The sequence below is a fragment of the Solenopsis invicta genome, chromosome 3, assembly GCF_016802725.1.
Source record: "Solenopsis invicta isolate M01_SB chromosome 3, UNIL_Sinv_3.0, whole genome shotgun sequence".
Classification (NCBI taxonomy): Eukaryota; Metazoa; Arthropoda; class Insecta; order Hymenoptera; family Formicidae; genus Solenopsis; species Solenopsis invicta.
Genome location: NC_052666.1, coordinates 9,729,086 through 9,756,829, shown reverse-complemented (window position 1 = coordinate 9,756,829; position 27,744 = coordinate 9,729,086). Strand labels below are relative to the sequence as shown.

At 32.0% G+C, this 27,744-nt stretch overlaps 2 protein-coding genes across 2 annotated transcripts in view; one reads left to right on the top strand and one right to left on the bottom strand.

Annotated features, from left to right (window-relative positions):
- The window catches only part of LOC120357042 (protein GVQW3-like), a 240,672-nt gene that overhangs the window by 8,415 nt on the left and 204,513 nt on the right, over nucleotides 1-27,744 (top strand). The gene's annotated exons all lie outside the window — the stretch shown is intronic.
- Nucleotides 147-2,193, bottom strand: LOC120357044. The gene is made up of 3 exons (XM_039446393.1): nucleotides 1,244-2,193; nucleotides 807-1,093; nucleotides 147-693 (listed from the first exon to the last, which is right to left on the bottom strand). The coding sequence occupies exons 1-3, from the start codon at nucleotides 1,563-1,565 to the stop codon at nucleotides 391-393; spliced, it is 912 nt and encodes a 303-aa protein (XP_039302327.1). The 5' UTR covers nucleotides 1,566-2,193; the 3' UTR covers nucleotides 147-390.

The window sequence follows — 27,744 nt, the reverse complement described above, 5'->3', positions numbered from 1 at the left end:
TAAATATTTTAATATATCTGTAATGTTACTGAACCTGTTTTTTTAACAAATAACGGTTATATAATAACTTTTTTTCATAGGAATATAATTTAATGAAAATATGTCAAGTTATATGTAAATAAAAAAAAAAACATTTTATATTAAATAAACAGAAAATTGAATCAAATAAAATTGAGCAAAAACAGCAGAACTATAGCACTCATGATGTATTATTTACTCTTGTGTTTCGGTACTTGCAAAAGTAGTGAGAATTGTCATAATCTTTGTTTCACAATGCAAACGTATTCTGGTTTCTCTTAATCGAGCAGCAATATATACTATAAACCCAGATGTTCACAAGCATCAGTAGTATGATGAGGCTTTTATTGCTGAATTTGTGGCATTTTCTCACTACTTATTTTTTTTTAATACTTCTACTGCTTCTTCCATAACACACGACTTTTTCTTCATTGCCCCACGTTTTACGTAAACTGGATCGTTATCTAATCGCGTTCTTTTTTTAATCACAAAAGTTAAATTCTCAGAAACAGGTTCAAAATTTTCTAAGTCACATCCAAATCCTTCAGATGACAATGATGATGTAGTGGAAAATCCAACTGTTTCAATTGAAGACTGATTGAAACCTGTTTGGCTGTCATCTTGATGTGAAGCATGTAAAGATGCATTCGTATCAGGTGGTATCAATACCCATTTCTAAAACATGGTCATACAACATACGTTTATAATAAAATTAAATATACAATCGGCTAAAAAAAGACATCGTTTCTTCTAGAACTAATTATTAATTTAATTTTAGTGATAGTTACCTCTAAATTTTTATCAAAATATATATTGCTTCTAATTGAATTTACAAGATTATTGTTTCTTTCTTCGCTATCAGCTTGATTGTCTTCAAGTACATCAAGATTTGATGAACTTTCCGTTTGTACACAGGCTTTCTTTAAGAACAGCAGACTTGTGTAGAATGGCCACTTAGGTTTGTAGATCTCATCAGTACCTTTTCCATTGCATCTTTGTTTTGACTCCCTTATTCTTTTTTCGTTATTCATAAACGTAGTTCTCATATTGATAAATCTTTCACGAACTATTTCAGCTAAAAAATAAAATAATTTAAACATTTATCTTAATAATAGAGAAGCATAACCTAAATTAACGTAACATCATTATATTACTTTAAAAACAAGGAAAAATTAGCTCTTCTGACAACTCAGAAATGAAATTTAGATTGTATTCTTTTATTTACCTATTGCATGTGGACCTACGATATCTGCTACCTCTTGCCACAGAGTTTCTTTCAAGTCTGTTCGCTTGTACATTGGATGAGAAACATCCCACAAATGCGGTCTATTTTCTACAGCATCAATTAATAAAATTTCTTGATCAGTACTAATTGCTTGCTTCTTTGGTGGCATTATGAATATTGTAAATAAATACACTTGAGTCAATTGCCAAAATACATTTGACTGTGAATGTTCGATTATCACTTTGGTACTCCCGGATGGGAGATAGAGTGTTTTTCTTACGATATGACAGTTATGGCACAGGCGTCCACCAAGGGCGTCCATCAAGAACACAAGTGTGGACCTTGATCATTACTAATTGTTATGATAATTAGAGTTAAAATTTTAATAATTAAAGTGCTTTCCGTACGATACGACAGACGTCCACCATGGGCACAAGTACTTTACTGATTCTGTTAGGTTATAATAATCACGTGATTATTTTATTGGCTACGATTGGTTGCCGATGGCGATTGACGATTATAAAATAGAGCGCTTTCTAAACGGCAATCGCTAATCTCAATTGGCGACTGCTTTGCTCTGATTGGTTGAAAAGTAATCGCCAATCGTCAATCGCAATCGGCAATCGGCAATCGCTAGTGTGATTTGGGCTTAAGGCTCTGAAGAAAATCAGAATACGTTTACCGTTCTACTTCAAATATGTTGACAATATTGTGTCAGCTGTACCGAAGAATTCAATTGATTTTACCTTATCGATCTTCAACTCATTTCACTCTCGTCTTCAATTCACAATGGAAATAGGGGGGTGAGTATCAATTTCTTAGATGTTACTTAGCAAGGCGAACACACGTTTAGAATTTGACTGGTATCACAAGCCTACTTTTTCAGGTAGATACCTTAATTTTCTCTCGGCACACCAACTGACACAAAAAAGAGGGACAATTATGGAAATGGTTGACAGAGCATTCTTATTATCTAATCCTAAATTCCATAAAAAGAATTTTGAGCTTATTAATATACTGTTACATAATGACTACCCTCTAAAGTTCATCTTTGAGACTATTAACAGCTGGTTGAAATCACTGATTCATAAACACACACACAAACAAACAGAGAGCACAAATGATTCCACTGTAGGGGAAAAAACACCTTGGTTTTTATTACCATATATTCCCAATATATTACCATATATTCCCAATCTCTGAAAAATTTTTATCTATCACGAAGAATCTAAATGTAAAACCGGCTTTTTTTAGTCTCAACAAATTACACAGGTTTATTAAAGGACAGAAGAATGCTCTCCCAACGAGCTCTATGAAAAATGTTGTATACAAAATCGCTTGTAAAGAATGCGATGCTTCATGCGTCGGCCAGACAAGCAGGAAACTGAAAACAAAAATAACATCGCAAAAACATTAATTGGAACACTAGAAATCCCTCCGTATTTACTGAACACCGTGTAGAACTTAATCATAAGTTCGATTGGGAGAACACCAAAATCCTTGACTCTGAACGTTTCGTTGGTAAACGATTACTGTCATAAATATTGCACATTCAGATGCAAAAGAATGGCCTAAACTCACAATCGAACACCGAATATTTACATCATGCGTATCTTTCTCTGTTAGAGAAATTGCGATTTTAGAGTAAGAACTTTTTACGCGTCCGTTCACTTATTCAATTATTTATATACCTAATTTTATCTATGTATTTTTAAAATCCGACTCTCTAGTATTTTTTAAACATTTATGTATTAATTCATTTATTTAACGGACACATTTTCTTCACGGCAGAGTTACGTACTATTGTACTGACTGCGGCTTTCCCTAATTCCGTTCAATAATTACTAGTGTAAAATGCCTTATCCATGGCTTCGCGAGTCGTTGTCGATTTTTAATGGTGAGTCACTCAAACCTACAACTTTTAAAAGTTACTATTACACAACATCACTTATAGGGTGATCAAACCTTCCCCCATATCAAGTTGAAATATTTTTCACTTTGGACTCGGCAAAACGGTAGTGACAACACTACACGGGATCGACGATGGCTTGAGTACTGATTTGTTAAGAAGACACGGTCGCTTACGAATTTTTGATTTATGTATTTTTTTGTAATTTTTTGCTGGTGATGACTCCAAAGAAAGTCGAAACGTTCAAAGAATAATGTCAATCGATTAAATGATTCTCAGTCTATAAATGACTATTTACTTTCGCGCAAAATCAACCGCACAGCACTCTCATTAGTCCTCCTCTTTATATTTTTATATTTTAGTTCGAGAGTCTTTATTATATTGTTTATTTTTCATTTTATAACATCCCGAACAACACGCATATTAAAACGCGTATTTGTTTGATATATGTAAATACATGCATTTATTCCGCTGAATTATGTATCAGAATCGACTTCTTCCCAAATAGAACAACGAGTCATAATAGTGTCAATATGACATTAAAGTAAATTGTGATTGATCGACATTTTGCAGTCACTTTGATATCATTTTGACGTCAGGATGACTCCTTGTTAGCTTGATAATCTGAATCTATCTTAACACAAATAATCCAGAAGTTCGAATGTATGTATCAAATGCATAGAGCATATATTGTCTTTGTAGTTTATTGGACGTTAAGTAAAGACAAATAATGCTCTATGCGTTGATTTGATGCGTAAATTCGAACTTCTGGAATATTCGCGTTAAGGTAGGTCCAAATTATTGAGCCGATCGATTCTGTAACCTTTACGGTGCCGTTGTGATTTTTATATTGTTGCGCAGGTTTTTAAAAAATGTCCAAATTCATGTATTGTATGTTATTGTTTAAAATTATAATATATGTTATAGGTCAGGACAGCGAAAAGAAGCGAAAAAGAAAGAGAAGGAGGAGATAGAGATTGAAAGAGATGTTGAGGAAGGAGTAGATGAAGAGGCATTATTGGGCGAGGAGGAGGAAGAAGAGGAAGAGGAGGAAGAAGAGGAAGAGGAGGAAGAGAAGAAGGGAAAAAAAAGAAGGAAAGGACAAAGGGAGGAGGAAGAGATCTAGAGAAAAAAAACAAAATGTAAGATATATGCTACTAATTTTTTAAATGCATGTTGTATTTTATTTAACTACTTTTTTACAATTTATATATTATATTAATTTTTTTTTTTTTTAGATATGGAAAACGAGGTAAGCAAGACCGAAGAGGCGGAAGAAGTGCAAAAGGCGTAATAAGAGACGCAAGAGGCGGAAGAGGAGGAAGAGGCGAGTGGAAAGGAAGATGGAACGGAGGCTGGAGAGGAGAATGGAGAGGAGGATGGAGAGGAGGATCGAAAGGAGGATGGAGAAATGGATCCCCACACCTAGTGGGGAAAAGGGGATTCACTTTTATTTTCAATATTAATGCTTGAATAAATTTTAACAATAAAATATACATGAGTTTTCATTTCTTTAATATTCCTTACATTCCTTAAATTTCTTAAATATTCCTTAAATATTACTAATAACATCTTATTTAAGTAAAAATATGAATATGCAAAATATGGTATAAACGTATTGATATGTATTAATATCAATGTTAATGTAAATAATTCAGACTATAATAAATAAAAAATTACTCGAAAGTAAACGTAATTAATCATTTGTGCACATTCTCGAGCCATGTTGTGGATGCAGCACACGCGATACGCGTCAGATTTTATTTACAGCAAAATGGATGTTAGCACGGACAACAACTTCGAGAAATGGATGTGACATGTAGTTCCCATTCTGGCCAGAATGGATGTGCGTCACTAGTGTACGGGAGTTTCGAAGCTTTATAGGAAAAAAGCCGCCGTGGCCGCTCACAGGTTCCTCTCTGACCTCGGTTACTATGGTCAAATCGTCCCTGCCACGTTGTTACACTGGGGACGGACACCAATAACGTTGAGAAGAAGAAGAAGGTATTTCGTCAGAAATCAGAATTAGTCACAATGGGTCATTTTATCAGCTCGCGTGTTTTCCTGCCACAATCTTACTGCTCGATCATCGGAAAAACGAGAAAGCTATTTCATCTTGCACAGTCATTCGTCAGCTTTCCTTGATCGATTAGGAATTACGTTCGGTGTTTTTAACAAGTGTTTTTAAAATGATAGGTTCGTATAACTGCGTTTTGCATGCGCACGAGATTTGTGTTACATTCGATTTGTTTTGTTCAAATCGAATTGTTATTGCACTTGTAATATTTTGAGTAAAAAAACAAACGTGTATAAGTTTTTTTTAGAAGAAAAAACGAGAAATAAAAAATGTGCAAAGTGTTATAAACCAGAATGTGCAATAAATTTCGTGAATTGTGAATAATGTTAAGGAAGTACCTTTCTTCTGCTACAGTATGTTCATTTTTATTCTAGTGATAAAAAATTGGACGCGGGAATACTTTCTCGCAAACCAATCGGTGTGCATGCAAATTTTGAAAGATTCGGCTATAATAGCCGAAGTCCCTTCGTTAACCAATCTTTGTGAAATTGATAATGCCCTGGTCAGATTACGGGGTATGATACAAGATATACTCTATCCTGAATATTATTTAAAACAATACAAATTGAAAAGTAAAAACACGAGAGATGTGCGTACTATTGTGTGTACAAAGACGTGATTCTGGTAAATTATCTCCTTTTTAATTTTCTTTAATCTCTCAAATAAGAAATTATAGCATATAATACAATACATAGTTAATAACGATCTTTTTAACTTTTTGACCTATAACAACCTGAGTCCAAAAGGTAAATAAAATCGCGCAGCCTTCGTGCCATGCTGATATTTACATTTGGCTATCGTACTACAAATGTAAATATCACGGGTATGACTCGAAGGTTGCGTAATTTTGTTCATGTTTTGAAGAATATAAGAAACATTCCAGATGACTGTTAATGCTAAAGGTTAGGTGATTATTTCTGAGTTAAACTTTGTATTGATAATATTAAACATTATTAGAAATTAATCAATCGACTGAATTATTCAAATGTGGTTTGTTAATTCTCTCTCCATTCAAAATCTCAAAGTAATTTCCAACATTTTAAACACAAAGCTTTGTGCAATGGTAAGTTTATTAATTTTTATTTTAGATGCCGCATGAAGAGCCTATATACTTTGACAGTGATGAATATTCAGAAAAAGAAGTTTACTTCGTAACTTCTATACCTGGCCTAAATGATTGGGCGAAGGAAGGGAACTTATTCGAAGATCACAATTTTCCCATCCCAATCAATAGAGAGTCATGTATAGTAAAGGTAAATTAAAATATACAGAATATTTAAAAGAATGTTTTTGCATCAAAATGTTTTTGCAAAAATGTTTTTATCTTGTATACATTTCTCTTAATTGGTTATTTTTTTATATTTTGAACTTGCTACTTTTCAGATTTACAATAAAATTGACTTAAAACCAAATCAAATTATCGATGTCATAGGATTTATATCCTTAAATCCAATTAATTTAAGTTCAACTAACGATACTGAAATATCTACTCATAACCCTCCTTTGGTACCTCGGTTGCACGCAGTAAAAGTAATCGACCTAACGAAACCTACCATTACAAATGCTTCCATTAGAATATTAAAAGCACGACACATTAGGAGTGATTTACATATAATGTTCACTCAGTTGTTATTTGGAGATACCATACATTAATTGCAGATTATTTAATTTGTCGTTTGCTGTCCTCGATGTACGTATCTGAATACCTATACAAAAATATACACATCTGTGATATTATTTCATACAGTATAATATTTTTAGATACAGTAGGACATCTGATGGTTTATCTCTTGGGCCATTTCCAATTAATGTATCAAATCTACCAGAAAGTAAATTAAATATTTTTCTAAAAGAATTCTATAATATAATTAGATTATTAGTAAGGAAGAGTCACTTCCTGCAAGTAACTGCAAACAATTTGAATAGAGCATCTTTAGTGCCAAAGTAAGTTTATCTCATTTTGTTTGCACTAATGTAGATCAACTCGATTTAATTTGCTTTCTATCTTCTAATTCTTAGAACTAAAAAAAAAAAAGTTGAATTGAGTTTAAAGTTAATCTACATTGGTTCCACAGGTCTGAATGCATATATATTAGTGAATAAATTCGCATTATTTCTAGATAGGATTACGAACACGATAGACTGACGAGTGGTGATCTTCAATTGAGTAATACATACTTTATTATAAATGAGCCGAGCTTAGACATTAATACATTTACCACGATCGGCACTGAAAATTACATATGTCTACGTAATTTGATCCAATTTCAAGTAATAGCATGCGACTTCACGTATCACTCCGTGAAGCTTGAAACCGACATATCGATTTTGATCTTTTCTGATATAAAATCATGTATTTCTGTAAGTATTTATTTGTAGCGTAATATATGTTACACTTTTTCTACAACTATTAATAAATGAAATTGTTTATTTATAGCGTTGCACACATATTATTTTACATTTTGTCGATGTGGACTTGGAAAACATATATGAATATGTAATTGAAGCTGTAAATCAGTTCTTGAAAACTGAGAATCGATTGGCAAATTTTTGTGAACACATAGAAACATTGAGACACGCAGAATATAGTCTCAGCGAAGAAGTTAAAGAAGTATGTCGGGTTTGATTTTTAATATCTCTGTCCACTCAGTTTATTTTATTAGTTTTATTTATTTATTTTTTTTACTAAATTATTTAATATTACCTTTTTACACACATTCAGATTATCCCAGATGATTATGTAAAGTTGCGCAAGGAGTACGGGAGTAATATAAACGGAGATACTATACACTTTTTACTAGTTTTCGTCAGACTGATGTCTTTGTCTTATGGACATACGACGTCGACTGTAGAATGTTGGAAAAAGATTGTGCAATTGGAAATTGCACAAATGAGCAGGTGCTGAAGGTAATCGTTGCGGCCGAAAAATTAATCGTTATGATAATCTACAACGATAATGTACAGGCATTTTACAACTTGTTTCCATCTAGTCTCAATTTAAATTTATTAAATCACTCGCAATTAAGACAATTTCTTCGTAACGAAAATCTTGAAAGAGAATGTTTATAATATATGTAAATTAAATTTTTGATGAATTTTTTTAAATTTTTATTATATAAATTTTATAAATTATTATATTATAATTGTTAAACTTGTTAAACTTGTATTTTTGTATTCTAACATTTTGAAATAAATGATTAATTAATTGTGTATGAGATAATGCAGAATGTGGTTGCTTTGTTAAATCAGAAATGATAAACAAGCAATATGATATGCAAGTATCGTAGGTCCTTCTGTCATTGTCATGACCGTGATCGATCTCAATGTCCACATTGTCTGCTCTTGCACGGGATAGAAGATTTCTCGAATCTGTCCGTTCGGCATGTGCCCTCATTGCATTGCGTTGCACTCGCAGCTTCATTTGCGCCTCATGCCACTCTTTGGCACCGGTTTCAACAGCTCTCATGAAGGATAGACCATATCTGTTGTTGAATTCAGGAATGTATCCTAAATCAGGTCAAACATATAAATCTCTTCGTGAATGATTGTATCATGTAGGGTAGAATAGGCGCCAAATATAATTTATTTACGTATGTATATAATTTTTGTATTAATATCGAAATGAAAAAAACATTTCTTATAAATATAAATATTATAAATATTTTTTGAGTTAATATATATAAATCTTATAAATATTTGTCAATTTTGACTAAATTGACATAAGCGATACTTTTAATTAAAATATTAATGTGTATTACATCATTTTTTTATTCAGTTTTTGTCAGATTAATTTTATAATATTAACAAAGTATTATTAAACTATTTTAATTTCATTAAACGTGAGAAATTAATGGTAAAATAAAAATTATTCGAAATTACATAATTTATAATTTTGAAAAATAAAAATAAAATTAAATCCACGATAATGTTACAATAATTTATTATTAATGTAGTTTTTTATTGATAGCAAATATTTTACACTAAATGTTACATTACAATAATTATTTCTATTTGTATAAATTTGTATATCTCTCTAGACTCATTTTGTCATATATGCGCTTCAAATTTTTTCCGCCGAAATATAATGTGCCCGCATTCAGGCGATTGAGAGTACAGAGTATTGAACAAATCGCCGGATTAAATGAAGTAAAATAAAATTAAGCAAAGGAATTAATACATTAACCATTTATACATATTAATAATACGCGGGATTTACGCATTCAATACTGGTTTTCGATTGTATTTTTAAACGATCCATTTTGATCAGCTAATCGATTCGCGACATATCGCGCGATGCGGAGTGAAGTTATTGGCAACACTAGCATCTTATGATAGCCATGGTGTAAAAATACAAGGTGAAACTAGGTGAAACGTTTCCGTGGATGCGCAGTCGTCTAAAGTGGGGGTAAATGATGGGGGCTTTGACCAATCAGATGTTTGCCCCAAACTGTAGAATTAAGTTAGTTACATTGATACATATGTCATATGCTTTTTTTTACATCAACCTGATATGAACTTTTTTTAATTCTTTTCTATCTGGGAATATTTTCAGCTCACTTTTATCAATAAATGTGTTTTTAAACATATAAGTGATGTTGTAATTGTTATATGCTTTAGGGTGGTATATGCTTAAAAGCACATTTCAATAAAATTAACTGAAAATATGGATCATGGCGTATTCCAATTGTACTACGTGTTAATTAACGTAATTCTTTATTATTTTATATTTATGTTATAAATGTTTATTAGTTATCAAGTTTTTTCTATAAACCTTACATATTAATAAATTTATCTGTATTTTTATTATACATTCTTTTTTGTTTTCATTTTTAAACATCTTTTTTAAATAAAAATATGAATATGCAAAATATGGCATAAACGTATTGATATGTATTAATATCAATGTTAATGTAAATAATTCAGACTATAATAAATAAAAAATTACGCGAAAGTAGACGTAATTAATCATTTGTGCACATTCTCGAGCCCTGTTGTGGATGCAACACACGCGATACGCGTCAGATTTTATTTAGCAAAATAAATGTTAGCACGGACAACAACCTCGAGAAATGGATGTGGGTTGTTATCCGTGCTACAATCCACACTGTTTTTAACGGTGGGTTGCAAAATGGATGTGACATGTAGTTCCCATTCTGGCCAGAATGGATGTGTGTCACTAGTGTACGAGAGTTTCGAAGCGTTATAGGAAAAAGGCCGCCGTGGCCGCTCTCAGGTTCCTCTCTGGCAGAAATAAAAATTACTGGCGTTGCGTTTCGTTTTTTCTGCCAGTAAAACCAATAGGGTAAGTGCACTTATTATCGTAGCGTTTTCTGAAAAATCCAACTTCAATGCATCGTAAAAAAAATAAAATAAAATAAATGAAAAATTTAAACTTTTTTTCTTTACTTTTATAAAAAATTAAAAGAATATATAAACCCATCTATTATTAACAAAATGCAATTTCATCACTATTAAAATTAATAGAAACGTAATGCGTTTGTTACCGTGGTCATGTACGAATTATTGTGTACCCATTTCCACGGCACCAATTATCGTATCCCAAATACCGTTGATGAAAGAAATGCATAAATAAAAATAAATAATTCAATAAAATAGTATAAAATATAAAACTTTTTATATAGTGTATAATTAATAAACTAAAATTTATTAAGTAACAATTAATACTTTTTTAATAAATTATAATATTATACTTTTAAATATAAATTTATAATCATTTATTCACAAATTATAAATTATTCCAATCCTTCTTCTTTGAGTTGCAGTTGAAGCTGTTCTATCATATTTATCATTTCAGTTGTCATGTCCGCTACGTTGCGGGTATAAATTTTTCGACACCGATATTGAACAGACGGGCAAGGCGGCATTCGCTAACAAATTCAACTGTCAGGTCGCATCCTGTTCTTAACATTTTCCTGCGCTGGATAGTCGCGGCAGAGTGATCTGCACGCATGGTCAGTAACTCATAAAAATCATAGATTAATGTCTATTTAACATTTCTCAGCGCCGGATAGTCGCGGCAGAGTGATCTGCACGCACGGCCAGTAAGTCGTAAAATCATATTTAACATTTTCCAGTGACAGAGGGTCGCTAGAGAAAACTGCGCCCGCGACACTCGAAAAGTAATAAAATTTCAATCCAACATTTTCCAGCGCCGGATGGTTGCGGCGGAGAAGTCTGCTCACACGGCACTTGAAAGCTACCGCGACAGAGAAATCTGTTGCGCGACCGTTAAAGTCATAAAATCGTGAGCTGACATTTCCTTGACATTTCTCAGTGCCGGATGGTCGCGGCGGAGAAGTCCGCTCGCACGGCACTTAAATTTGAGTTTCCTCATTTAAGAAATCTGAGTGGTGGTTGCATCAGCAGCAATCCCCACTAAGAGTACCGACTTGCCGCGCTTTTCTCAGAGCTTTGTCTCAAAATCGTATAAATAGGGATGCAGCCCGCGACTCCACGCAGTTCAAACTCGATAGTCGAGATCAGGGCTAGTATAGCCGGAACAGTTCCGTGTCGCAATCGTAGCGACCGAGTTCTGTCCGAGCTATTAGTTCGCGTTGATCGATACAGCGATTCATACTCATTCCATTCCTAATTCAAAATCAAGTTCCAATCTAGCGCTAATATTAAGTCGAGCCCACTTCTAATCCTAGTTGAGATTAACATTAATTCTAACTCCTAATCTAAATTCAATTCTATTTCTAGTATAACGTAGTTATATCTTGAATAAGTTGTGTTGCTTTCTTCCTTACGCTTATGGCAATAGATTGTAATTTACACGCTTAAACGCTTTGCTCAATTCCCACCCCTATTTCCTCTCATCTTCATGCACGCAATATCGCGAGTACAGTGCACAAGCAGAAGCGTTACGGTCGAGACCAGAAGATAATCGAACAACCAGGAAGGACGAGGACGATCATCACCTGACCGGTGCGGCCACCAAGGCATAGGCAAGAGTCTCAGAAGCAACCGCCATTCTAAAAGCTAAGTCGCAACGCCCAATAAGGCATGTCACATAACGCGTATTTCTCAACCCGTGCCCCATACTTCAATTGGCTTAACTCCGCATTGTGTAGCTTAGCCACCTTCCATCAGCACCAAATTAATCACACTATCATTTGCGACAGGTGCCAAAATAACCTACCCCCTCGCGACCGCGTGTATTACAACTCAATTACGCGTCACCATTTAATTGTCGGCGGGGACGAAGAAGCTATACGCTGCTCGTCCTGCAGTCGTTTAATCTCATTTCCGGAGACCGCGGTTGACTGCGTCGAATGCTACGAAACACTAAACGATCTCGCGCGTCATTTATACGACTCGGAAGACAAGCCGTATCTTAACATCGAGCCTACTATTATAGAGATCGAAGAAACGTGCACGTGTTCATGCCCCAAAGAATAATAATCACATGCGATAAATCAGAGCATGTGCCCACCGCCGCGCATTGCCATCTTCTCGGTCCGTGCCCCACGCGAAGCGAACCGCTCGTTCGGTATATGGTTACGCAGTGCCCGGTGCGTAACCTCTCTGTATTTTCGCAACGACGACGAATCAACGGTATTATGCCTCGAGTGTAAAAGCAAGCACTCGAGCACCAAGAAGGGAGATTATCTCGGGGCACTTACCCACTATATCCATCTTGGCCATCCATATAATCCGCAAAAGTGCAATTCTTGCCACGCGCCCGTAGCTGCCCGCCGCCACCCTCTCGATTGTGACCGTTGCCCCCACGAGTTGGAAGAATTCATTACGTATTTAATCCGAGAAGGAGATAGTCCCTGGAACGACTCGAACGCCGCCATACTTGCGCTCTCGCGGCACACCCTCTAAGGTTACAAAGCTCCCCTCACTAGGCTATCGGTCGCGGAAAATCGGGCCCGTCCGCCGGTAAATCCGGTCACGCGATCCGCTCCTGGGCTGTGGAGCCCCCGAAGCTTGGGCTTCGAAACAGCCAGTTTCGCCAAAATGCGCGTATTCTGCCCAACGGCGACCGCGCTTGGTCGGGATGTAACACAGTCTTTTTTTTGTTTTGGTAAGTTATTTTTCATGATATTTTTTTTCTAATAAAAATATTTTATTTTGTATTTTTAAAGCTTTCTCTTTTTCCAATTCGATTCTTCGTTTTTCTCTTAATACTTTTCTTCTTCTTTCTTCAGTCTATTAACTTCTTTTTTCTTCTTCGACATTTCTTGTTTTTCAATTTTGATTTTTCTCTTTATTGCTGCCTGTTCTATTTTCGTACGTTTTTCGTCTACTTTTTTTGAAACCATATCTTTCCACTCATCACTCGTAATCACACAGGGGTTTTTATTATCTTCCGGTTTTTTTTCTCATTTTTATTTGGCGTTAAAATACTTTCATTTGAGAAAGCCAAATACTGTTTTACAGATGTATTAAATTTAGGATGTACACTTTTGTTTGAACTAGTACTCAAAGAATTTATGAATAATTTATTAATTAAGTTTTTTCAGGGGGGGAAAGGATTAATATAGATGCTAGTAAGCATCAAGTATTATTAAATTAATTTTAATTTAATAAAAGTGATATTACTAATTCTTATTCGATCATAACTGTGTTATATGACCGAAAGTAACGGCGCGCAGTTTGGTTGAGTCTGAGAAAGTATATAAAATCACACGTATATATAAAGCACAAAGATCTAGCTATGACCAAATAGGCCTTCTTATTTGAAATTGTTATTAATTAATATCTGAATTTTCTTTTTCGTTTTGATGTGACTCTACAATTTCTTTTTTAATAGATATTGATAAATCTAAAGGCTTATTACTTTCATCATCTTCAAAGTTACTACATTAAAAGACCTACTTTTTAAAGGTATCTTGTTTTGTCTTTGATTCTACATCACATAAGTTAAAATTCTTAAATTTATTATCACATAAACCTTTGGAATAAATAACTGGATTTTTAGTGCAAATGGCATTTTTTGCTGCATTGCAACTGTTTTCAGTACATTTTTCAAAAATATTTTTGTCAACATTTAACTGATTTGATTTGTTTGGTTCTTTTAGACTATTTTAGAGTCTCGTTGACTATACTAGAATTTATAATACTGTCATCAGTTAAAGGTACAATTATATCACTTAGCTCATTTTTCAATTTCCTTTGATCCACATCTATGAATTCCAAGATAATGGAATCATTTTCATTATTTATTGTCACTTCTTTTATTACCTGTAAAACATTTTTATTAAAAAAAAATTTTGTTTTAAATTGATTTAGATACATTTTTTTTATAATGCTTTAAATGACAATTGAACTTAAAAAACAAATTAAAAAATATATATTACTTAACATTTCTGATAAATTATATAATATTAAAAAAATAGGTTATACAACTATTATGCATATTATGCAACAGACTTATAAATACAGCATTATAAAAACTAATCTATAAAAATATATTCATACATTGTATTTTATCGATTCAATATCTGTAGAACTATCACTTTTTATGTCTAGTATTTCAATGTTTTCTTTATTTTTTAAATCCTTTATCGCATCATGGAAATCATCTACTGAGTTACTTCCAATTGTAGTAGATGTGTTTGACGTAACTTGCATACATTAATTATTTGTGAAAAATTAAGGATGTCTTGAGTTGTGTATGCAATTGAATAAAATTACAGTATTTGTCACCTGTGAATTTTGATTAAAAGAGATTAGTTCATTGCAGGAATGAAATTCAAACTCTTTGAATACCATTGATTCAGTGTCTGTATTTTTTCCTTCAGTTGCACCAGAATTATCAGCAAACTATATACACAAATAATATAAGTATAATATAAAAATATATAAAATTTTATTCAACATACTCATCATAATATAAATATTACCTGCGAAAGCTCAACATTAGTTATTCGATCACTGTTTCTTAAATTATACCAAACACTGTAAAGATTATAATCTTTTTCCGCTCCATTCCAGAAAGGACCTTCATTTGCTTGAAAGGACACAAGCTGCTCTTCACTCAACAATTTCTCTATACAATTCACAGCTACTAGATTATCATGTGACTCATTTGTTAGTGAATCATCAAATTCACCAATATCAGTACTTAAATCTTTATTTTTTTTAAAACTCTCGTCAAATCTACTGCATTAAAATTAAATGGAAATAATAACCCACATTTTTTAAAACCACTTTTTGAAATTTTTGTTATATCTATAGAATTAAAAGTCATGTTGAGGAGAGGCGCAAATTGGTATTTATGAATACGAACAGTTAAACAATTTTTACAAAATTTCTCGTACTCTTCGTGCCACTTCACTTTTAATTGCTTGAAAAAAGCCACATCTAATGATTGCAATATATGTGTGGCATTGGGTAGTAATGCAATGAGAACTATTTGTTTTGTAGAACAAAATTTGCTAAGATCCAGTGACAAATGAGAGATGTGTCCATCTAAATAAAAAATTATTGGACGCATAATGTTTTGATCTGTTAGCCATGGTTCAAATACATTAGCTATGTATTCGTAAAAAATCCTAGCTGTCATCCAGCCATTTTCTGAAAATCCAAATGAAAAATTGAGAGGAGCCATTGAAGCTGCATTGTCTGGTAAAACCTCCTCCTTTAAAAACCACACAAGTTGTGCAAGATTTCCTGCAACATTTACCATGACTAACGTTGTTATGTTTTCTTTTTCATTGTTGTTTACAACATTATATACCTTCTTACAGCCTTTTGGAGCTAATACAGGTGGCTTGGGATTTAAAAGTAATCCTGAACAATGATAAAATAATAATTTTATAATTGTATTGACATGTATCTGGTATACAGGATGTCCCAGATCACCCGTCTCACACGATTTTTTCGTAAACGCGACATTTTAAAGAAAAATGTTTCAGACAAAAGTTTTGTGATTTCGAGGGGGACATAAGATGGTGTCATTGGTTCGACCTTGGATAGTCATTTGAAAATCACGTAAAGGTCACCTTTAATTTCTTAAATGGGAACCCCCATTTTTCAATGCATATTCTTATAGCTTACCTCGAAAGCTTTCCAAAACGCTATAATAAAACGTTTTTTTAATCAGTACTTTTTGAGTTATGAGGGTTGAAAGTTACCGCCGGCATTAGCATTACCCAAGGTGTACCGCGTGGAGGTTGCATGGTTGGATTTACACCTCTGGTGTGTGTGTGTGTGTGTGTGTGTGTGTGTGTGTGTGTTTGTGTGTGTGAATGTGTATGTGTCAACAAAGATAAGGACCCCACGGTTCGTCACTACCGTAGTATTTATCGACTCCAAACCTTCTCTGCTGTACGCGCGCGCGCGTGTGTGTGTGTGTGTGTGTGTGTGTATATGTGGCTAATGTTATTAGGCCTGGTGTTCGAAATGTCCACCGTTTGCTTCAAGCAAGTACTCTTTTCTCGAAATTATTTGTTGCATGAAGAATTTCATCAACATGTAGAGAACGAATAGCGAGACGTATTCTACAAATCATATCATCTCTTGTCGTAGGGCGTTCGCGGTATACCAGATCTTTTAGTCTTCCCCACAAATAGTAATCGAGAACAGTGAGGTCCGGTGATCGTGGTGGCCAATGATGTGGGCCATATTGGCCTATCCATTTATCTGGAAACATTTTGTTCAACCGTTCACGGGCAACTCTAGATGTATGCGCTGGACATCCATCTTGCTGGAAAAACATGTTTAGGCGCAATTGTAGATCAATATTTTCAAGCAAGAGCGGAAGATCATTTTCAAGGAAATTGGCGTACCGAATACAGTTTAGGTTCACTTCAAAGATATGCGGTCCAACAACATGTTTTCCAATAATTCCGCACCAAACATTGACTTTCCAAACATGTTGATGGTCAATTTCTCGGAACCAATGAGTATTTTCTTGTGCCCAATATCGACAGTTCCACGTATTTACAGAGCCGTCACATGAAAATGTGCATTCATCAGAAAATAAAATTTTCTGATGAAAGTTGCGCGATTGTTGACGAATCCAATTGCAAAATTTGAATCTGTATCTGAAAACGTCAATGCTTGGTGAAGAGACATTCTGTACGGATGCAGCTTGTTTTCATGGGAAATTTTCTGCGAAGATCGTGCTGCGACTAATTCCAGAATCTCTTTCTGTACGTCTTAATGAGAGGCAGGGATGGGCACGATAAAAACCTTTTTTTTCTGCAACTGATACTATCTCTGTGTTAATTGAAAAACTTACTATGCCAGCCCATGTCGTAATATCTTGAACTTTAATATACCTTTGTGAATTACAATATTACATTTTATTCCATTTTTTTTTCTTACAATTTTGCCAAGTTGAAATCATGTCTTTTATTACAAAAAAATACAAATTGCTTGACACTACAAAACGCATGATATCAGTATAAAATTACCTTTTCAAAAAAAAAGTAAAGAAAAGCACCAAGTATGCGTGTGCGTGCACTTTATCTTTATTTTTTTTCTAAACCCAAGTAATATTATTTTTGTATTTTAGCAGAAAAAATTTTTTATGCTAATTTAATTTTACAAAATCCAAGTAGTACTACTTCGTACTTTATATTTTCATTGAAATATTTTCCTATTCTAACCCAATTGGTATGTATTTGATTCGCTAAAACCTAAATAACAGTGTAAATCGTGTCTTATTACAGAAAAAAAAAAAAGAAATTACATATTGCTTAACACTACAAAACGCGTGATATCAGTACAAAATTACCTTTTCAAAAAAAAGGTAAAAAAAGCGCCTATATGTGTTGCGCGCAACTTATTTTGAAATTGTGTAATTTAATAAAACTGATATACGTTTATTAAAAAAAAATGTGTGAAATCTTTCAAAATGCACCTATTATAAAGAGAATATACTTTTTCTACAAAATTAAAGTAGTCGTTTATAATTTCGTATTTGTAATTTCTTTGAAAAACATTCCTATTCTAACCCAACTGGTAGTATCTTCAATTTTTATACAAAATCCACGTGGTACTATCTCTGTATTGAAAAATCTTCGTATTTTAAAAATTCAAGTGATAGCATCTTTAATTCTCATTGAAAAATTTTATTCTAACCCAAGTAGTACTTCCTTAAATATTGTGTAATTTAATTCAACCTAAATGCATTTTTCCAAAAAATCTTTTAAACAATCAAAGTACTATTTTTGTATTTCCATTGAAAAATCTTTCAATTTTAACCCAAGTGGTTGTATTTAATTTTAATAAGTTTCAATGGAATATATAACATTTAATTTAAAAGATTAAAGAGGAAACGGTACAAAATGAGAAAATTTTATTAAAATAAAAAATTTTTGATGTACAAAAACATGGCGCTGCTAGATAGGAAAAGCAATGAGAAGAATTGAATAATTTCTGTACAAAACCTAATTGCTACTATCTCTGTATTGTCATTGAAAATCTTCCAAACCAAGTGGTATTTAACTGAAAATAAATAATATATTAAAATTTTGTAATCTAATTTAACCTAAATAATTTATATTTTAACAGAATCTTTATTTTTTTAAATAAAATTCAAGTGGTATCTTAAGTTTAACTTACAATAAGAATTACTTAAATGTTAAGTAATTAAACCTAAAGAAACTAAAACTTATTTCGCAAATTTCTTTTATAACGCATATCTTACAAGTGTTACATTTATTGCGTTCTTTCTTATGTCTTTTCTGCTTTTTCTATCTAGCAGCGCCATGTTTTTGTACATCAAAAATTTTTTATTTTAATAAAATTTTCTCATTTTGTACCGTTTCCTCTTTAATCTTTTAAATTAAATGTTATATATTCCATTGAAACTTATTAAAATTAAATACAACCACTTGGGTTAAAATTGAAAGATTTTTCAATGGAAATACAAAAATAGCACTTTGATTGTTTAAAAGATTTTTTGGAAAAATGCATTTAGGTTGAATTAAATTACACAATATTTAAGGAAATACTACTTGGGTTAGAATAAAATTTTTCAATGAGAATTAAAGATGCTATCACTTGAATTTTTAAAATACGAAGATTTTTCAATAACAATACAGAGATATTACCACGTGGGTTTTGTATAAAAATTGAAGATACTACCAGTTGGGTTAGAATAGGAATGTTTTTCAAAGAAAATACAAATACGACTACTTCAATTTTGTAGAAAAAGTATATTCTCTTCATAATAGGTGCACTTTAAAAGATTTCACACATTTTTTTTTTTTAATAAACGTATATCATTTTTATTAGATTACACAATTTCAAAATAAGTTGCGCGCAACACACATTAGTTTTGACGTCGCACGATTTCTCCTTTTTTTGCTTATTTAACGGACTTATTGCTCCGGATGCCATTATATATTCCAAAGACAATATTCGATTTTTCTTATAGTAACAGGGTGATAGTGTTATAAAAAAGAAATCGTGGAGTTCCGGAAATAAATATTATAAATTTTACAAACAATTTTTTAGCTAGTTTCGCGTTTTATATTTTGTATGATGGATGCGAAAAGGGAAATCGTGAAATCCTCCGGATGTAACAAACGCAATATATTGGTTTTTACTGCAGATCAACGCTTGTTCTATGCTTTTTAACATAATACAAGTGAAATATCGCATAGAAAACGTTTTATTTTAAATGCTTAATAAAGAACGCTTTTTTTTGGTTTTTACTGCAGATCAACGTTTGTTCTATGCTTTTTAACATAATACAAATGAAATATCGCATAGAGAACGTTTCATTTTAAATGGGCGTTAAAGAACGCAATATTCTCTTTTTTACTGCAGATTAACGCATGTTCAATTCCTTTTAACATAATACAAGTGAAATATCGCATATAGAACGTTTTATTTAAAATGCGCGTTAAGAACGCATTATATTGGTTTTTACTGCTAATCAACGCTTGTTCAATGCTTTTTCATGTAATACAAACAAAATATTGCATAGAGAACTTTTCATTTTAAATGCGCGTTAAAGAAGACAATATTTTGGATTTTACTGCTGATCAACGTTTGTTCAATGCTTATTAACGTAATACACATGAGATATTGCATAAAGATCTTTTAATTTAAAATGCGCGTTGAATAACGCAGTATTTTGATTTTCACTGCCGATCAACCTCTGTTCAACACTTATTGACGTAATACACGTGAGATATCGCATAGAGAACGTTTCATTTGAAATGCGTGTTAAAGAACGCAATATTTTGGTTTTTATTGCTGATCAACGCTTGTTCTATGCTTTTTAACATAATACAAGTGAAATATCGCATAGAGACGTTTCATTTTAAATGCGCGTTAAAGAACGCAATATTTTGATTTTTACTGCAGATTAACGCTTGTTCAATGCTTTTAACATAATACAAGTGAAATATTGCATAGAGAACGCTTCATTTAAAATGCGCGTTGAAGAACGCAATATATGGGTTTTTAATGCTGATCAACGCTTTTTCAATGCTTTTTCATGGCATACAAATGAAATATCGCATAAAAAACCTTTCATTTAAAATGCGCGTTAAGAAAGATAAAATTTTGGTTTATACTGCTGATCAACGCTTGTTCAATGCTGTTTAACATAATACAAGTGAAATATGGCATAGAGAACTTTTAATTTAAAATTTGTTTTGAATAACGCAATATATTGGTTTTTACTGCAGATCAACGCTTATTCTATGGTTTTTAACATAATACAAGTGCAGATGGTTTACTATTGGTACGAAATATTGGTTGATGACTTACGAGGAAGGTTAACTGATTATTTTGAAATAAAGCTCTTATTAAAATTTACTATTTACTTAAATAACGATAAATTTTTCAAATAGGTTTATATTTTATCGATATATCATAAATATGTATTTTACATTATATAAAATTATATTTTTAATAATTTAATCGTAAAATGTAAAAATTGTAAAAGAATATATGACTATATAAAAAACAATATTTCTTTTTTATTTCATATAAATTTAAATTATAAATAAAATAATTGAAATTTATTTAATAATTTATATTATAATTGTTTTCTTATTTAAAATAATGCAATTTAAAAAAATTACGATACTTATTCAATAATTTTATATAAATAATGTTTTTCAAAATTAACTTTTATTTTAACTCGAGTTAATTTAATCATAATGTAACTTTAACCGAGTTAATTTTTCATTTATATAACTTTTAACGTAACTAAATTAATTTTATGCATCATCAACTTTAACTTAATTTAGTTAAAAATATTTATTAACTTACCGAAATCTGCATATGTGATACGTCGTTTCATGTATTGCATTAATATTTTTAGTTGTTTTGTCTTTTTTTTTTATAAAATTAACTTTTTGAAAAATACATCGTATTATCAATAAGAAATGTATTATCACGTACAATTCACTAAAATTGAAATTTTCTTTTGTTATTTGTAGAAATTAAATGCAAACATATTTTAACATGTATTTGTATTCTTGATATTTCGATATAAGTATGTATTCGATATAAGTGTTTAGAAAATTTATCTTCTCAAAGTTTTGAAAAGATAAATTTTTTATTTTTATTTAAAAAAGAATCTTAAGACATTATCTTTTTGTAACGTTTCAAAGTACATATCCCTTTTGACATAAATTAATATACACACAATGTATATTTGCGCGGATGTTAACAAATCTCGCTTTGCATTAATATTTCTAATATTTGATAACAGAGGTGCAACGATCAAAATGGGAAAATTTTGGCGATAAAATTTTGGCAATTGTTACGTAGGTGCGACAGGCAATCGCCAAAAGGCCAGAATTGACCTCCATCGAAGATTGCGCTATGGTCGAGTTCACGGACTCGGCCTCCGCACGAATCGCCACGCAAATGACCTTGGGTGACGCAAAAATATTTGAATTACGTCATTTGGTTGACAAAAAAAGCAGCCTACGAAGAAATGTACTCTCAATAAAATAGCGAGAAAAGACAATCACAATTCGTCCAGTTGTCCCAGTGGATCCAAACCTGAGGATGGGAGACTAAGACTCAAGAGAGGCTTTCAGGCGTATCCGATGTATCACGTTCATAATACGAATTATCCCTTTCAAGATATCATATCGTTTGTACACTCCGTAGAATATTTACAGACCAACCGTTTTAACCGTTGATCTTTTCATCGATCTTTTCTTGATTTTTTTCTCGACAAATATTTTATCGTTTCGTTATTTTTTTTTTTTACTTTTGATATTAGATTTTACTGAGATTCAATCTTACGGCGGGTCCCGATAGCGCACATCCCGATAGCACACAAACCACTCACAATGGCAGATGCCTAGAGATTTTCCGTAGGTTGGGTTAGATAAGTCAAGATGATTGGTTGGTGGGCTATTGGGATGTGCGCTATCGGAACCCTCCCTCAATCTTAAATAAATAAATTTTAGCAAAGAGAAATTGTTCTCTCTCTCTCTTTCTCTCTCTCTCTCGCTCTCCTTCTCCCTTTTGTGCGCGCAGAAATGTCTGTATATAAGTAATAGTAATAATTAAAAAGACAATTAGTATTTCAGCTTTCTCATCAAAGAAAAATACGATCAATTTCTGTGTTAAATTTCTGTTATTAATATTTATAATTGTTGCAATACATCTTTCTGTTTCATCGTTATTCGAGTTATTTTAAGTCAGCCAAAAGTTATAAATGGCTTATCGATGAAATTAAATGAGAGGAGGAAAGGAAAGAGAACAGATGTCGTTTGTCTCAATCATCCCTCGTAGCAATTTAAATTATCGCGAGACTGCTGCAAGATTTGCAGCAAGTAACGTTATGATCTGCTTCCTCATTCTGCTCAAGTCCTTTGAAAGATTCTGTAAACTCCACCTGTTACTACACCTGTTTGTCTGGTTCCGAAGCAGCTTTTTTTTATCCAAGTTACTCGAATAATTTATATCATCATGAAAGTCGTCGTTACTCTTGTTGTTCAGCCACTGGTTAGTAATCGTACGTACGATATCGTTTGAATGAAATTGTCGATTGCAGGGACAATCACTTTTTGTGAAGCATTCCGTCGCGTAGATTGTTTTACCTGTTAAGGAATATTAAAATACGTCTCAGTAAAAATTTTTTTTAGGATTTTTTATATAATTTTGTTATTTTTAATATATGAAAATTTTTGAATTTGAACAAATTCTTGAATGTTTTTAAATTAAAAAAATTTTTTTTTTAATTATAGAATGAGAAACCATAGAAATCAGATTTAACACACGAAGATTTTTCTAGAAAAGATTTAGTTTATTTTTTTACTTATAATGTATGGGTTTGTCATTTATCAGGTTCTCTAATAGGTTCTCCAATGGAATGCCGAGGAAGCTGCTACATCATAAATCGTGCGGATCGGCTGATTATGGATCGAGAAGATTTTTGACCTACAGTCACGATTTTGACGCAAATGTCAGGAGATCATCCCGAGCTCTTCGAACTCGGAACAAAATGTGTTTTGTCGATCGAGAAGCAACAACAGCATCACGATGATGCATGTGCCTGAGAATGTAACGAGAATGCCAGCGGGACCCGATGGCACTCGTGGTTTTTTGGTCGTTCCACAAGGATATTAGCTTCTATAGAACCTATTCATTGAATAATATTAAAAAGATTCGTTTCTAGCGATTGGACTTAAAGTCCAAAAGACACGTTAGTGTACAGTATCGATTGATGCTCTAGCATTGGCAAAGGCGAGCAAATCAAGTCAATGCACAGTGGTTTCACATCTTACAAAAGTTAACCAAAATTTTTGTTTTTTAGTAGTCAAATGGCAATAATTAGAATAATTTTGCTGTACTATATCGAAGGATTGTAGAACATCGCCGAGAGCATTTTTATCTTTCCTTGTTAAAAAGATATTGAAAATAAACAACTTCTTAAGCTATTCTTTCTTTACTAGATTTTAAGCATTTTTTAAGTTTCTGGAATTTTTCCTTTTTTTTAGATATTCCTGGTAGAAATGTCCTCGGCAGCGCCACGATATTGACTAGCGTCACACTATTTTGCCACGCCATGTCCACTTGAACAAATCTGACATGGCCTATAAGAAATCCTGTCTCCCGCATGATATGAGAGCCTGATATGAAAATATCAAAATTTCGTTTATTTCTAATTAATTGCCATTCTTTTTATTGGCATTTACAGTAAAATTTACGAAAAAATCCGACATGGTCAATAATAAATCTAGTCTCGCGCCTTTTATAAAAGTAGCCTAGAATTTGCACCAGGCTAGTTTTTTGGTAGGTAGCATCAGGCCAGTTCGTCGCCAGCGGCACGTTAGTCGCTCGACAGCGCCTGGAAACGCCACTGGATAAAACGTGACGTTGCTGCCGAAGCGCTTGCAAATTGCTATGCTAGCTCCTTATAAGCTTTCAGCCTCGATCATTAATTTAAGACATGGATAATAAGACGAGTGTCTAATTCATCAATTGGTCAATCGTATTATATGCTGCAAATGCGGCTTTTATAGAGCAAAATTACAATTGAGAATAATGCGATTGTATAAATCGATGAATTAGGAACTTATTATTACAAATATGATGAACAACATTATAACAATATAAAAATTTTATTATTTAAACATTACATGAAACATAAAATAAAATAATTTTAAACTATTGCAGATACATTGAATTTACTTTAATAAACGTATCATAATAATATTTATAAAATATTTTAAGCAATATTACTAAAACGTTTTTTAAACATTCGAAAATATCACATTATTTAGGTAATGTTTTAAAAACATTTTTGTAATATTGTAACAAACGTTGTAAAAATATTTGGAACAACATTACTAAAACATTTTATAAATATTCGTAAATATCACATTATTTAGGTAATGTTTTGGAAACATTTTTACAACCCCTTACGGAAATGGACTATTGTAACTATTAGTAAAGCTATTAATGAAACTATTGGATTATTCGTCATAGTTTTTTCGCGGATTATTGGGACAAACTATTACACAGAACTATTGAAAAATTATTTGAGCCCAATAGTCACTACAATTTATATATAGTCATAAAATATGTATTGATAAATTAAACGTAATAAATTATAGTTTCCAAAAAAATATTTCTTCTTTTTCGTTCAAAAGGATTAAATAAAGATTAAATCTGAATTAAACATTTATGTACAAAATTTAATAACAATACAAATTGTTATTTTTACATGTAAAAATATAAAATTTTATGTGGAACAACGAACCACATATACATCACATTTAAAAAAAAAAAGAGAGAACAAAATTCGTCTTGAGGTTACAACAACTAGTTCCTAAAAGTTTCACTGAAGTGCGATTTAAAATGACGATCACGGTGACACCTAGATATAATGCCTGTGGCCGCACTCGACTCACGAGAAAATTCCCCGCGGCATAGCCACCTAGTGGAAGTCGCGCAAGTCACGAAGGCGCGAAGACTGGCGTCGCGAAAAAACTTTGAGACTGTATAAGACATAGTACAAAGTCTATGTTTGAGACTTAAAACCAAAGCAAATCGCTCGATTTTTGAGAGCACCGTAATATGTTTTTACGTGTAAAATAACTATTAATAATTGAATGTCTTGGATTTTAACCATATTCGGTATTTCTGAAATGATTTATAAATGTTTTTCATTTCATAAATAATATACGTTTCCAATAAACCTTTAATTAACTATACCAAATGTGTATAAAATACGTTTATTATTCGTTTAAATATTGCTGCAATAAAAACGTATAAATATAATTTACGCTTAAACTTTTATTAATATATTTAAAAGTATATCATATCTGGATATTAAATCCTATTTTTGATACGTTATTTAAAGGGACAACTTTTACAAATCATAAACGTATTTAAGAAACGTTTAATTAGTATATGATAGTATTTTATAGTATTTTTATACGTGTTATAAACGTAAATACATTTCTGACATTTTATAAACTATTTTTCAACGTATAAAATACGTTCCGTATTATACATACGTAATAAGAACGATTATTATAAACATATATTGCACTAACGTATAAAAACCGTTTTACATATCTGCCACATACCTATACCTGTTTTATACCATACTTGCGTTTAATAAACGTATAAAACAATCCAGTTCTTATTGGGTTTATTGTGAATAGTTGACTAATAATCATTTATATATTAACTATTAAAAGTAGTGTGCTGGTGATTATTCCAAATAACCTGATTATGAAATTAATAATCATTCCATAAAAGAACTATTGGGGAAGGATTATTGCAAACAATCTCATTATGAAATCAATAATCATTCATTCAAAAACTATTAAGAAATAATTATTGCGAATAATCCAATCATTAGATGCTACATAATCACTATTAGAGAATAAATAATCACTATTGTAAGTCAAAAGTGATTACTGGCTTTCCAATAGTTCATTTCCGTAAGGGACATTTATAAAAACGTTGAAAAAATATTTGGAACAACATTATTGAAACGTTTTTTTTACATTCGGAATTTTCACATTAATAAATAATGTTTTAAAAACATGTATACAATATTACAAAACAACGTTGATAAAAGTCACAAGAAATCAATGTTTCAAAACGTTTATCTAATGTTCCTTGCTTACTGAGCTGTGATATTGCCTTTATCAGCACGTGTGAAAATAATGTGTTGATTCTCTTTTACAAATCTTTTAAATTTTATTAAATTGTTAATTATGTGGCTGTTATGGTTGTTTAGAGCAGGTTTGTATTGTAAATACTTAATGATTGGGATGGTACGATTCCTAATATTTAATTGTTGTTTCGGATCAACCTTACTTATATTGCATTCAATGTTTTGAATAAGTTTCATCGTCACTTTATCAATCCGCTGCATCGGGAAAGAAAAATTTTCGCCAAGTTGCAACAAACATTGTACATCATGGGGAATGGCATTAGAAGTCAAGTTAACAAACCATTTGTTTTTTACCGTATTAAGTGAAGATTTGAAAAAGTTAACATCAAAAAAATTGGCTTCCATTTCTATTTTAAGAACCTGTTTATCCGGAAAGAAATTCATAACAGTAACGTCACGAGCAGCCTTGGAATATGTAATGTTATTATCCTTATTATTGATTTCTTGATTATTGATTACATATTAACCTTACATAAATACTGAATATTTACATTATGCCTACACTTGTATCCTCGACAGATTATAATGGTTTGACTTAATATTTGTATATATATATTTTCAACTGTTCGATCTCATTGCCAACACTGCTTACGAACGGAGAATAGTATCGCTTTGACTGTGACACAGGCGAGATATATCGTTTTTATGCTGTTACATGATTGTCAATTCATTTTACTTCTAATGTTAATTTTGCATTTATTCACGTTCTTGTGCGTTTAATATGTATCCGCTCCTTGTTTTACATGGTATGTTTTTGTAAGTTTTATTTAACATCTTAGCTAATTAGTCATTGTAATGTTATACAATTATTAGTTAGTCACTCTTTAAAATTTTAATTTTATTCGGATAACCATCCAATTGCGGCTCCTAAGAACTAGGACCACGCCATGTGAAGTGGAAGCTTTTAGATT

Coding starts and splice junctions, on each gene's coding strand:
- LOC120357044 (XM_039446393.1), bottom strand. CDS start 1,565: ATGGACGCCCTTGGTGGACGCCTGTGCCATAACTGTCATATCGTAAGA. Junction 1,094..1,243: donor CGTAGGTCCACATGCAATAG/GTAAATAAAAGA, acceptor TTTATTTTTTAG/CTGAAATAGTTCGTGAAAGA. Junction 694..806: donor ATTTTGATAAAAATTTAGAG/GTAACTATCACT, acceptor ACCATGTTTTAG/AAATGGGTATTGATACCACC.